The sequence below is a fragment of the Oncorhynchus mykiss genome, chromosome 9 (genome assembly GCF_013265735.2).
Source record: "Oncorhynchus mykiss isolate Arlee chromosome 9, USDA_OmykA_1.1, whole genome shotgun sequence".
In the NCBI taxonomy this organism is placed as follows: domain Eukaryota; kingdom Metazoa; phylum Chordata; class Actinopteri; order Salmoniformes; family Salmonidae; genus Oncorhynchus; species Oncorhynchus mykiss.
The window spans coordinates 75,336,608-75,349,196 of NC_048573.1; the positions used below are offsets into that span (position 1 = coordinate 75,336,608).

The 12,589-nt window shown below is 42.7% G+C and overlaps 1 protein-coding gene across 1 annotated transcript in view; it reads left to right on the forward strand.

Moving 5' to 3' along the window:
* The window catches only part of LOC110532851 (PDZ domain-containing protein 4-like), a 68,801-nt gene extending 66,826 nt beyond the window's left edge, over positions 1-1,975 (forward strand). The window contains exon 11 of the mRNA XM_036989040.1: positions 769-1,975. Within this exon, the coding sequence (XP_036844935.1) occupies positions 769-1,257 (489 nt within the window). The 3' untranslated portion in view covers positions 1,258-1,975. The remainder of the gene's footprint in view (positions 1-768) is intronic.
* The last annotated feature ends 10,614 nt before the right edge of the window (positions 1,976-12,589 follow it).

Sequence of the window (12,589 nt, forward strand, 5' to 3'; positions counted from 1 at the left end):
TCACACAGCATTATGTCACAGTCATGCAGCATTATGTCACAATCATGCAGCATTATGACACAGTCATACAGCATTATGTCAGTCATACAGCATTATGTCACAGTCATACAGCATTGTGACACAGTCAGGCAGCATTATGACACAGTCACAGCATTATGTCACAGTCATACAGCATTATGACCACCCCGAATCACTTTACTGGAATGTTTTGCCTCGTGTGGTAGGATTTTGGGGGATTTGACACTCTTATGTAGGTGTCATAACCAACCATCAAATAACACACTATGTCACAACAGGTGTCCACATATGGGTCATGACAGTGTTATGATCACATTATGACATGGTTATGACAAGTTATGTCAGCTATTATGACAAGTTATGTCAGCTATTATGACAGATTATGTCAGGTTATGTCAGCTATTATGACAGGTTATGACAAGTTATGTCTGCTATTATGACAAGTTATGTCTGCTATTATGACAGGTTATGTCAGCTATTATGACAAGTTATGTCAGCTATTATGACAAGTTATGTCAGCTATTATGACAAGTTATGTCTGCTATTATGACAGGTTATGTCAGCTATTATGACAAGTTATGTCAGCTATTATGACAAGTTATAACAAGTTATGTCAGCTGACACCGCTGGGTGTCAAGTAAAGTGTTACCTGTCATTATTTATTGATAGTTGTTGATTCTATATGTCTTACATGGTGCAATTAAATTATATATTTGGGAATTGTGAGCATTATCTTATCTTATCCGTAAGGTGAAGATCCGTAGCGACGGGACGCGCTACGTTGCCAAGCGACCAGTGAGGGACCGCCTCCTTAAAGCCCGGGCCATTAAGATCAGAGAAGAGCGCAGCGGCATGACGACGGACGACGACGCGGTCAGCGAGATGAAGCAGGGACGTTATTGGTCGAAGGAGGAGCGTAAACAACAGCTGCTGAGGGCCAGGGAGCACCGGCAGCGCCGTGAGTTCATGATGCAGAGCCGGCTGGACTACCTGAAGGGAGACAGAGACCTACAGGAGGGACCTGTGGACGGGAAGGCTACAGGAGGACCTCCAGGCCTGCAGGGGGAGACAGGTGGTAGTCCCAGTATCCTGGCCCTCAGCCAGAAGAAGTTCATGAAGAAGAGGAACAAGAGGATCCTGGATAACTGGGTCACCATCCAGGAACTACTCGCTCATGGATCCAGGTCACCGGATGGAAAGAAGGTGTATAATTCTCTTCTCTCTGTTACTACGGTGTGATGGAGGGATGGGAGGAGAAGAGGAGAGGAGAGGAGAGGAGAGGAGAGGAGAGGAGAGGAGAGGAGAGGAGAGGAGAGGAGAGGAGAGGAGAGGAGAAGGTCTACAACCCCCAGCTCTGTTACTACGGTGTGATGGAGGGATGGGAGAAGAGAGGAGAGGGAGAAGGATGTAAATAAATCCAACCCAAGAGGAGATGCAGGACAACATACATAATATGGACAGAGAGAGGAACAGCATCGGCAGCTAAATGGTAGAATTGAATGAGAAATAACATTGTTTAAAGAGGACGAAAGAAGACTGAGCGGGAAGAGAAAGGGATTTACACTGTAAATCATGTACGCATTGTAAACATACTGTAGGTCAACATGTGATTCATCCACAGGAAGTTAATTCATTACTAGAGATGGAGAGATATGAAGATGACTATCGTGATTTTTATAGGAGACTTTAAGTCTTCCTGGAGATAGTATGGAATAAACACTGTTTATTCAGCTTATAGAAAGTGTAAAGTGCAAAGCTTTCTGTTTTAATTCAGTTTTGTTTTTAAATGAATCCCAGAAACCCATTTTACTGATGTATGTACAGAGAAAACGGTGTGAAATGATATTGTTTTATTAGGAGAGGGAACCAATGGAGAGAGGAAATGAGGAGGAGATGAGGAGGAGATGAGCGAGAGGAGGAGATCAGGAGATGAGGAGGAGAGGAGGAGATGAGCGAGAGGAGGAGAGGAGGAGAGAGGAGAGGAGGAGAGGAGGAGATGAGCGAGAGGAGGAAAGGAGAGGAGGAGATGAGCGAGAGGAGGAGATGAGAAGATGAGCGAGAAAAGGAGAGGAGGAGATGAGTGAGAGGAGATGAGGAGAGGATGAGATGAGGAGATGAGAAAGAGGAGGAGAGGAGGAGAGGAGGAGATGAGCGAGAGGAGGAGATGAGCGAGAGGAAGAGAGGGGGAGATGAGAAGGAGACTAGCAAGAGGAGGAGATGAGGAGACGAGCGAGAGGAAGAGATGGGGAGATGAGGAAACGAGCGAGAGGAGGAGAGGAGATGAGGAGAGGAGAATTCTACAGTGGAGTGAGTTACAAGCTTTGGGTCTTTGGGGATTGGGTGTAATAAGTATTCTGTATTAAGGGTCAGTAAGACACAGAGAAAGAGAGACAAAGGGGAGGTAGCCCAGACACGCAGAATAATGAGTATTCTGTATTAAGGGTCAGTAAGACACAGAGAAAGAGAGAGAAAGCTAAAGAGGGATGGAGAGAGAAAAACAGAGAGAGAGAAAGATATGTGCTCAATAGAGAGGCAAGAGAGAGATGGAGAGCAAGAAAGCGAAAGTGAGAGAGAGTGCAAGAGAGTGAGAGAAAGAGTGAGAGAGAGAGAGAACAAGACAGTGAGAGAGAGAGAAAGAGTGAGAGAGAGAGCAATAGAGAGAGAGAAAGAGTGAGAGAGCAAGAGAGAGAGAGAGTGAAAGAGTGAGAGAGAGAGCAAGAGAAAAGAGAGAGAGAGAGACAAAAGAAAAGCACAACCTGACTGAAATAATGGCACAGAGAAAGCACACACTTGTTGAATCAACATTGTTTCCACGTCATTTCAATGAAATGTTGTTGAACCAACGTGGAATAGACGTTGAATTGAAGTCTGTGCACTATAAAGGGAATAGGGTCTAAAGTAGTGCACTATAAAGGGAATAGGGTCAATAGTAGTGCACTATAAAGGGAATAGGGTCTAAAGCAGTGCACTATAAAGGGAATAGGGTCTAAAGTAGTGCACTATATAGGGAATAGGGTCTAAAGTAGTGCACTATAGAGGGAAGGCTCTAAAGTCGTGCACTATAAAGGGAATAGGGTCTAAAGTAGTGCACTATGAAGGGAACAGGGTGCCATTTGGGATGCTGACTGCAGTCCCTGGTCTATTCCAGTTGACTGCTCTCAAACAGCTAATAGGAGAAGGGTTGTTTGCTGTAGCAAAGTACCTACACCGTTTTTGGAAAAAAAATGGAACCGTACAGAAGTAAGAATGTATTCTATTCACCAGAATCTTTTTGTTGCATTTATTTTGTGTGTGTGTGTGTGTGTGTGTGTGTGTGTGTGTGTGTGTGTGCGTGCGTGCGTGCGTGCGTGTGTGTGTGTGCGTGTCTGTGTGTGTGTGTGTGTGTGTGCGTGTGTGTGTGTGTGTGTGAGCGAGAGAGAAAAAACTTAAAAGACGTTTCATTAGTCATTCACCTGCTTGCACACAGGGGTGGGAGCTGCAGTAGTCGTTAGGACAGGGGATGGGGTTGTAGGAGCTGCCAGGGTGGCTTCGGTGGGAGCTGCAGCAGTCGTTAGGACAGGGGATGGGGTTGTAGGAGCTGCCAGGGTGGCTGCGGTGGGAGCTGCAGCAGTCGTTAGGACCACAAGGACTCCAATGGAAATACTCCTAAGCTTTATTGTGTTGATGATTTTCTTAAATTCTCTGTGGAGGCGCGTAACAGGCTGGAGCGACCTTATATATATATATATATATATATATATATATATATACATGTGTGTTTTACAATTTGTCAAATAAATTCAATCAATTTATCCGTCAGGGCAGGATTCAATCCGACCGCCTCTAATATTGACAAAGCAGATCAGATTGAAGCCCTCAATGTTTCCTGTGAACATCTCTGTCCACATCGGTGTCTGCTCAGTGCAACTATAGCTTTCCTTTTAAGACAATGAGTACGTACCTGGTGATTGGTTTGTTGATCAAAACCTCCGTTTCCGTAACAACGTTTGATGAATACTAATAGTTTAAAAGTATATGATGTGCAGCACGACACACACGCAGCTTTGTTGTTGTTCTGAAGATATGCTTGTTGTTTTTATGGGGTGGGTTTATTGTGTCTTTTTAAACTAGAATCCTCCATTAAAAACAATAACGAAGTGGTGACCCAGTCTCTTTTGTTTTGTTGGTTAAACGATGTGGGACGGGCCTCAGAGAAAATATAACCACTCTCCGAATTCATAGACAGAGCTACGGACGCTAAGGACTGACCATCCGTTATATTAACATTATACAGTAGTTGTAACCGTGTACTGAGACTTTAATGTCAATCCCAATGTCACAATGAAGAGGCTGACGCTTGATTTGGTAGAAAGGAAAGAGAACCAGTCAGGATTTAAATACATTATATTGTTCTACTAGTCCACGTAAAGTCACCGAGGATTCTAGAAATGCATTTTACAAATCGCCTCACGAGACAGGTAACAGATACATAATCCTCCATCAGTTGGAGCTGTTAATATATCTGTTAATATATCAGTCACAGATACATAACCCCCATCAGTTGGTCTGTTAATATATCAGTCACAGATACATAACCCCCATCAGTTGGTCTGTTAATATATCAGTCACAGATACATAACCCCCATTACTTGGTCTGTTAATATCAGTCACAGACACATAACCCCCATCACTTGGTCTGTTAATATCAGTCACAGACACATAACCCTCCATCACTTGGTCTGTTAATATCAGTCACAGACACATAACCCTCCATCACTTGGTCTGTTAATATCAGTCACAGACACATAACCCCCATCAGTTGGTCTGTTAATATCAGTCACCGGGGGGGCGCTAGAGAGCGTGCTATGGAGTAGACGTGCTTTGCTAGAGCTCCGCTCCATTTCGAAACAAATTAGTTTTTATCTTAACCTCTCACGACCTATAACTTCAAACAAATATGACAGAGGGAAAAGGCACCAGAAAATGGATTAAAGATAAATCAAAGATAAACAAGATAATTTGACTGAGATAGACAAGGAACCAATTTCAACGTCGCCAACCCACGAGGAGTTAGCTGAAGAGGCTAGCTTCCAAGAGTTCCCCCACAGAGCCTACGCAAAGTGACATACTGGCTGCCATAAACTCACTAAGCAAGAAGGTGGACGCAAGGTTTTGCTGATATCTCAAAGAGTAGGGTGACTTTTGGCCGAAACTGTGAAGGCAACTCAGAGAAGGGTGCATGAGGTTGAGCAAGACGACAGTCGATCACGAGTCCAGGCAACAGGACATAAGAGAAACAGTGCGCAACGTTCAAAAATGACAACAAAACCCTGGAAATGCTCGAGTCGCATTCAAGACGCCAGAACATCCGAATATGTGGCATCCAGGAGGACACTGAGAGAGGGAAACCCACTGAATTTGTCTCGGAGCTGATACCGGCCCTGCTGGGGAGTGAACACTTCAAAACGGCCATCCGGATCGACCGCGCACACAGATCTCAGGCAACGAAGCCGGCCAAGGGCGGGCCACCAAGGCCATTCATTGTATGGCTGCACTATCCCCAGACCAGGGATCTCATCCTCAAGCTGGCTAGTCAAAAGTTCCCCCTAAACTTCAACGGAGCCAGGGTGGCTTTCTACCCAGATCTTACCTTGGAGGTGAGGAACCAACGGAAAGAGTTTGATGAGGTACGCAACAAATGCAGGGTGGCCAACATCCGATACGGATTCCTCTTTCCAGCCCTGTTTAAGGTGACAGTCGAAGGATCAACACGTACGTTTGACAACCCAAAAGAGGCCGATCTGTTCTTGACAAGCAAGCTCCCTGGCTGAGAATACAGAACGGCTGAGTCAGCCGGCTAAATGACCAAATACAGGCCAGGAATGTGTTTGGATTTCCGGACTATGTCTTTTCAATTAGAAGATCAGAATTTGGGACTTATGATTGGTGAGATGTTGTGGCTAATATAGCATTGTTTGGCACATCATGTTTTAGCGCCACTCACCCCCTAACGTGAGAGTTAAGTGTTAAGTGTTATTTAATATTAGCGTATATGCGGAGCATCTATAGACGACGAGTTAGTTCAAGCTGTATGTCTAGACACCCTAAGGTTGGTGTGTTAGCCAAGGAGTGCTTTGTTTGGGGAAGTCACTCAGTAAAGGGACGGGAGGGGGGATGGGGTATGTGTTTTATGTTCACGTTTATTATTAGTACAGGTGGCATGACAAGCTCCCGCAAGGCGGGACGTTTTTCTTCTGAGTTTTGTATGACAGCAACAACTTGCTCTAAAATAAGAAATGCCACATAGTGACAGAGCACAGAGTAGACCAGGTGGAATAAAGATAGTCGGCTGGAACTGTAATGGCTTGGGGCATGTGGTGAAACGAGCTAAGGTTTTTTCTCATCTTATATCACTGGGTGCTGACATAGTGCTTCTTCAAGAAACTCATATTAAACGCTCCGCTCAGGCCAAGCTACTATTTTTTGTTGGACTCCAAACTAATCTCAGCGGCTGAGTCGGTTACCTATCACCCTATTCTAATTACGGACCACTCTCCTGTGTCCATGGTGCTGAAACTCGACAATATGTCGACAGGTCGGCGACCGTGGCGCTTAGACGCATACCTGCTGAAAGATGAGGCTTTTTGTCAGTATTTGAAGGAGCAGATTGCCTTTTTCCTCGGAACTAACGACACGGGGGATGTTGACGACTCCACCCTTTGGGAATCTCTAAAGGCTGTGATTAGAGGTTACATGATTTCTTATACATCAGAGAGGAAGAAACGTGCCAATACTAGGCTGAGAGAAATTGAAAGAGAGGTAGGGGAACAGGATAACTTTTTTAGGACATATTCCTCGTATACAGTCCTTGAGAAGATCACAAAGTTAAAATATGAATACAATACCATCCTTTCGAAACGGGTGGGCTCTTTACTTGCTAGAATGCAACAAAGTTATTTTGAACTGGGTGACAAACCACATAAATTATTAGCAAGACAGCTAAGGCATGTACACGCATCTAGAGCTATTCACAAAATAAAAGACAAGAAGGGTAAAATAGTAACAGATCCGCAGGATATTAATAAATGCTTTGCACGCAGTTTTACTCAGAGCTATACCAATCAAAATGCGATGCTACTGATCCACACACTATGGAACGCTTTCTCGCTGAATGTGAACTTCCTAAACTAGACAGGGGGGCAGCTTCTGCACTCGATGCAGGGATAACTTTAGAGGACATTAACACAGCGATAGCACAATTTCCAAACAGCAAGGCCCCTGGGCCCGATGGATATGTAATAGAATTCTATAAGAAGTACTGCGCCAGTCTATCTCCACTTATGTTGCGAATGTTTAAACAAGCCAAAGAAAATGCCGAACTCCCGCAAACACTGTATGAGGCTACAATAGCACTGATCTTGAAAAAAGATAGAGATTCCATGGAGATGTCGTCTTATCGCCCCGTGTCGTTACTCCCCATAGAAAACAAGGACAATGACAAAGATATTGGTTAATATCAGTCACAGACACATAACCCCTATCACTTGGTCTGTTAATATCAGTCATAGACACATAACCCTCCATCACTTGGTCTGTTAATATCAGTCACAGACACATAACTCCCATCACTTGGTCTGTTAATATCAGTCACAGATACATAACCCTCATCATTTCTTGGGTCGACTCTCTTCTCTATATACATCAATGAGGTCGCTCTTGCTGCTGGTGAGTCTCTGATGCACCTCTACGCAGACGACACCATTCTGTATACTTCTGGCCCTTCTTTGGACACTGTGTTAACAAACCTCCAGGCAAGCTTCAATGCCATACAACTCTCCTTCCGTGGCCTCCAATTGCTCTTAAATACAAGTAAAACTAAATGCATGCTCTTCAACCGATCGCTGCCTGCACCTGCCTGCCTGTCCAACATTACTACTCTGGACGGCTCTGACTTAGAATACGTGAACATCTACAAATACCTAGGTGTCTGGTTAGACTGTAAACTCTCCTTCCAGACCCACATCAAACGTCTCCAATCCAAAGTTAAATCTAGAAATGGCTTCCTATTTCGCAACAAAGCATCCTTCACTCATGCTGCCAAACATACCCTTGTAAAACTGACCATCCTACCAATCCTCGACTTCGGCAATGTCATTTACAAAATAGCCTCCAATACCCTACTCAACAAATTGGATGCAGTCTATCACAGTGCAATCCGTTTTGTCACCAAAGCCCCATATACTACCCACCATTGAGACCTGTACGCTCTCGTTGGCTGGCCCTCGCTTCATACTCGTCGCCAAACCCACTGGCTCCATGTCATCTACAAGACCCTGCTAGGTAAAGTCCCCCCTTATCTCAGCTCACTGGTCACCATAGCATCACCCACCTGTAGCACGCGCGCCAGCAGGTATATCTCTCTGGTCACCCCCAAAACCAATTATTTCTTTGGCCGCCTCTCCTTCCAGTTCTCTGCTGCCAATGACTGGAGCGAACTACAAAAATCTCTGAAACTGGAAACACTTATCTCCCTCACTAGCTTTAAGCACCAACTGTCAGAGCAGCTCACAGATTACTGCACCTGTACATAGCCCACCTATAATTTAGCCCAAACAACTACCTCTTTCCCTACTGTATTTATTTTATTTATTTATTTATTTTGCTCCTTTGCACCCCATTTATTTCTATCTCTACTTTGCACATTCTTCCACTGCAAATCTACCATTCCAGTGTTTTACTTGCTGTATTGTATTTACTTTGCCACCATGGCCTTTTTTGCCTTCACCTCCCTTATCTCACCTCATTTGCTCACATCGTATATAGACTTGTTTATACTGTATTATTGACTGTATGTTTGTTTTACTCCATGTGTAACTCTGTGTGGTTGTATGTGTCGAACTGCTTTGCTTTATCTTGGCCAGGTCGCAATTGTAAATGAGAACTTGTTCTCAACTTGCCTACCTGGTTAAATAAAGGTGAAATAAAAATAATAATAAATCACTTGGTCTGTTATCAGTCACAGACACATAACTCCCATCACTTGGTCTGTTAATATCAGTCATAGACACATAACCCTCCATCACTTGGTCTGTTAATATCAGTCACAGACACATAACTCCCATCACTTGGTCTGTTAATATCAGTCACAGACACATAACTCCCATCACTTGGTCTGTTAATATCAGTCATAGACACATAACCCTCCATCACTTGGTCTGTTAATATCAGTCACAGACACATAACTCCCATCACTTGGTCTGTTAATATCAGTCACAGACACATAACTCCCATCACTTGGTCTGTTAATATCAGTCACAGACACATAACTCCCATCACTTGGTCTGTTAATATCAGTCACAGATACATAACTCCCATCACTTGGTCTGTTAATATCAGTCACAGACACATAACTCCCATCACTTGGTCTGTTAATATCAGTCACAGACACATAACCCCCATCACTTGGTCTGTTAATATCAGTCACAGACACATAACTCCCATCACTTGGTCTGTTAATATCAGTCACAGACACATAACCCCCATCACTTGGTCTGTTAATATCAGTCACAGACACATAACCCTCATCAGTTGGTCTGTTAATATATCAGTCACAGGATCATATGAAAAGCGGTAACCATTGGGTCCACACATATTATATACGTACCATGGTTGGTCCTCTTTTCCACACCTATCATGTACATACCATGGTTTCTTTACAGATGTTACAAATTAAAACACAAACATTATATTTTTCCAACAGCAAGAACAGGTTTTATATTATAAGAGCAATAAATATTCACTTTTTTTTAATATATATATATATCCATTTTCATTTGAAACCAAAATTCATACTGTATGTATATACAGCAAAAATACATAAATATTTTTAAAACAATGACTTCTCCGGTTGACTTTTACAATCCTCCTCCCCTCTCCTCTCCTCCCTCGAGATATACACAACATTACATGTCTATTTGTCCATTTCCTGTGTAGTTACAAACACCTAGTAATTACAGTCCATTTCCTGTGTAGTTACAGACACCTAGTAATTACAGTCCATTTCCTGTGTAAGTTACAGACACCTAGTAATTACAGTCCATTTCCTGTGTAGTTACAGACACCTAGTAATTACAGTCCATTTCCTGTGTAGTTACAGACACGTAGTAATTACAGTCCATTTCGGAGTACATGTATTTTTATTATTAATAGATATTATGTTTGTAAAACAGCTCCATTCAGTGAGACATGCAGCAATCACAATATCATATAGAGAAGACGTTTCATTTCGGTTCAGAGAGAGAGCGAGAGACATCAATACAATGACCACTTAAAACCTAGATCCCATGGTCTCTTGATCTCTAGTCTCCATCCCTCTATCCCTCTCTCTGCCCTATATCTTACATAAGCCTCCCCGCAGAGCATGACAGCATCTGGTTGTACAGAGGGTGTAATGCCAGGATGCATTGAAGTGCAGCAGGGGGGGGCAGAGCAGTCTCAGATGAAAGGCTGTGATATAGAACAGAGTCTCAGTCAGCCCTGGGCCAGCCAATCAGAAAGCGGGAGAGGGTACTGGTGCGGGAGACGGTCTGGGGAAGGGAAAGGCGAGGGTCCAGGGTGGGGGTGCAGAGTGAGACCAGTGGGGTGCAGAGTGGAACCAATGGGATGCAGGGATTCAGGAAGAGGGGCGGGACTGCAGTGGGATTGGACGAGAGGCACTAACGGATGGCCTGTGTGCAAAACTACAAAATGTATGACCTAAGCAACACCTCCACACTAAGGAGATGCTGTGTGTGTGTGTGTGTGTGTGTGTGTGTGTGTGTGTGTGTGTGTGTGTATGTGTGTGTGTGTGTGTGTGTGTGTGTGTGTGTGTGTGTGTGTGTGTGTGTGTGTGTGTGTGTGTGTGTGTGTGTGTGTGTGTGTGTGTGTGTGTTAGTCCAGTTATTTAATACGATCACCTACTGTAGGTTACTTAGCAAGCGGGTATTAGTGCCTCTGGCTAGTGAGTAACTGTACACTGACATCAAATACAGGGCGCGTTCAGACAACAGTATGCAACGTTTTGGAACGTTCAGATATAAATAATGCTATGTAGAACAGACAAATGCCTCTCTGATAGTGTATGTGGAATAAGGCATCATGGCGGCTCTATGAATGGCATTTCTATCTGCGACATTCAATAACGTTTGGCAACTGAACATGGCCCAAAAGTTCCATTGGTTACCTGACCAACCAAATAAACAAATCGCATCTTAATACACAATACAACATAAAAATAAAAAATAAACACTAGCACAAAACAATAGTTAACGGTATTAGCAGTAGCTGTTACACGCACACCAACAATAGCAATAGTAGCATCAGTAGGAATCTAATCTAGATAATCCTAACAATTCTGTCATCAACCACGAAAACCTTCTCAAGTACGATCTGACTGTCTAAGAGGGGAACTTGTTCTTCTCAAGTACGATCTCTGTCTAAAAGGTTCTTCTAAGAGGAGGACCCTGTTTCTTCTCAAGTACGATCTCTGTCTAAGAGGTTCTTCTAAGAGGAGGTTTGTTTTTTCTCAAGTACGATCTCTGTCTAAGAGGTTCTTCTAAGAGGAGGACCTGTTTCTTCTCAAATACGATCTCTGTCTAAGAGGTTCTTCTAAGAGGAGGACCCGTTTCTTCTCAAGTACGATCTCTGTCTAAGAGGAGAACTTGTTTTTTCTCAAGTACGATCTCTGTCTAAGAGGATAACTTGTTTTTTCTCAAGTACGATCTCTGTCTAAGAGGTTCTTCTAAGAGGAGGACCCTGTTTCTTCTCAAGTACGATCTCTGTCTAAGAGGTTCTTCTAAGAGGAGGAGGACCTGTGGACATAATGTTTGATTATATTTGTTTTGCTCCAAAAAATAGATATTTATAAGCAGCCTGTTTTATACAGTAAACAGAAAGTGTTAGTTAAAATACCAATATGTATTGAGAAGGAAAACATTTTCTAGATTTGCAGTTTTTCTTGGTTACATTGTAAAAAAATATATAGTAATCAATCAGCAATTAGTGGAAATTAAACAAAATAAAGTGTAAAATGTTACATTTTCATCGACTAACAATAGTTTTTTAATATAATTAGTGAAAGTATTGAGGGAGCTGATGCATGAACAATGATTGTTTTGACAGTGTTTTACAGTAATATACTTTATACACATATTCTGACTTAATTGCATTGTTTGTTTTTTTGTTTTTTTGTGTGTGTGTGTGAAAACTACAGTCTATACATAAACTGCTACTTATGTGTTATTCCATGTCAATTGCTAATTGTCAGTGTGGAAACGTAATATTCAGATAGCCAAGGACAAAATTGCACTGCACATGTTTTAAGTACAATCAAATGTATGTAAGAATATATAGTCATTTACATTAAAGTCTAACGATCGTGGATAGTAGATATTCACAAACTGCCAATACAATTTATTAAAACTGTTATGTGGGGGGGGGGGGGGGGGGGGAGGAAAAGCCCCAAGATATATTAATTCAGATTGGTTGGCTTATTCCACAGTACGAAAGTAATATTCAAAGAAAATACTTCACAAATATTTGATAGTTCTACTGG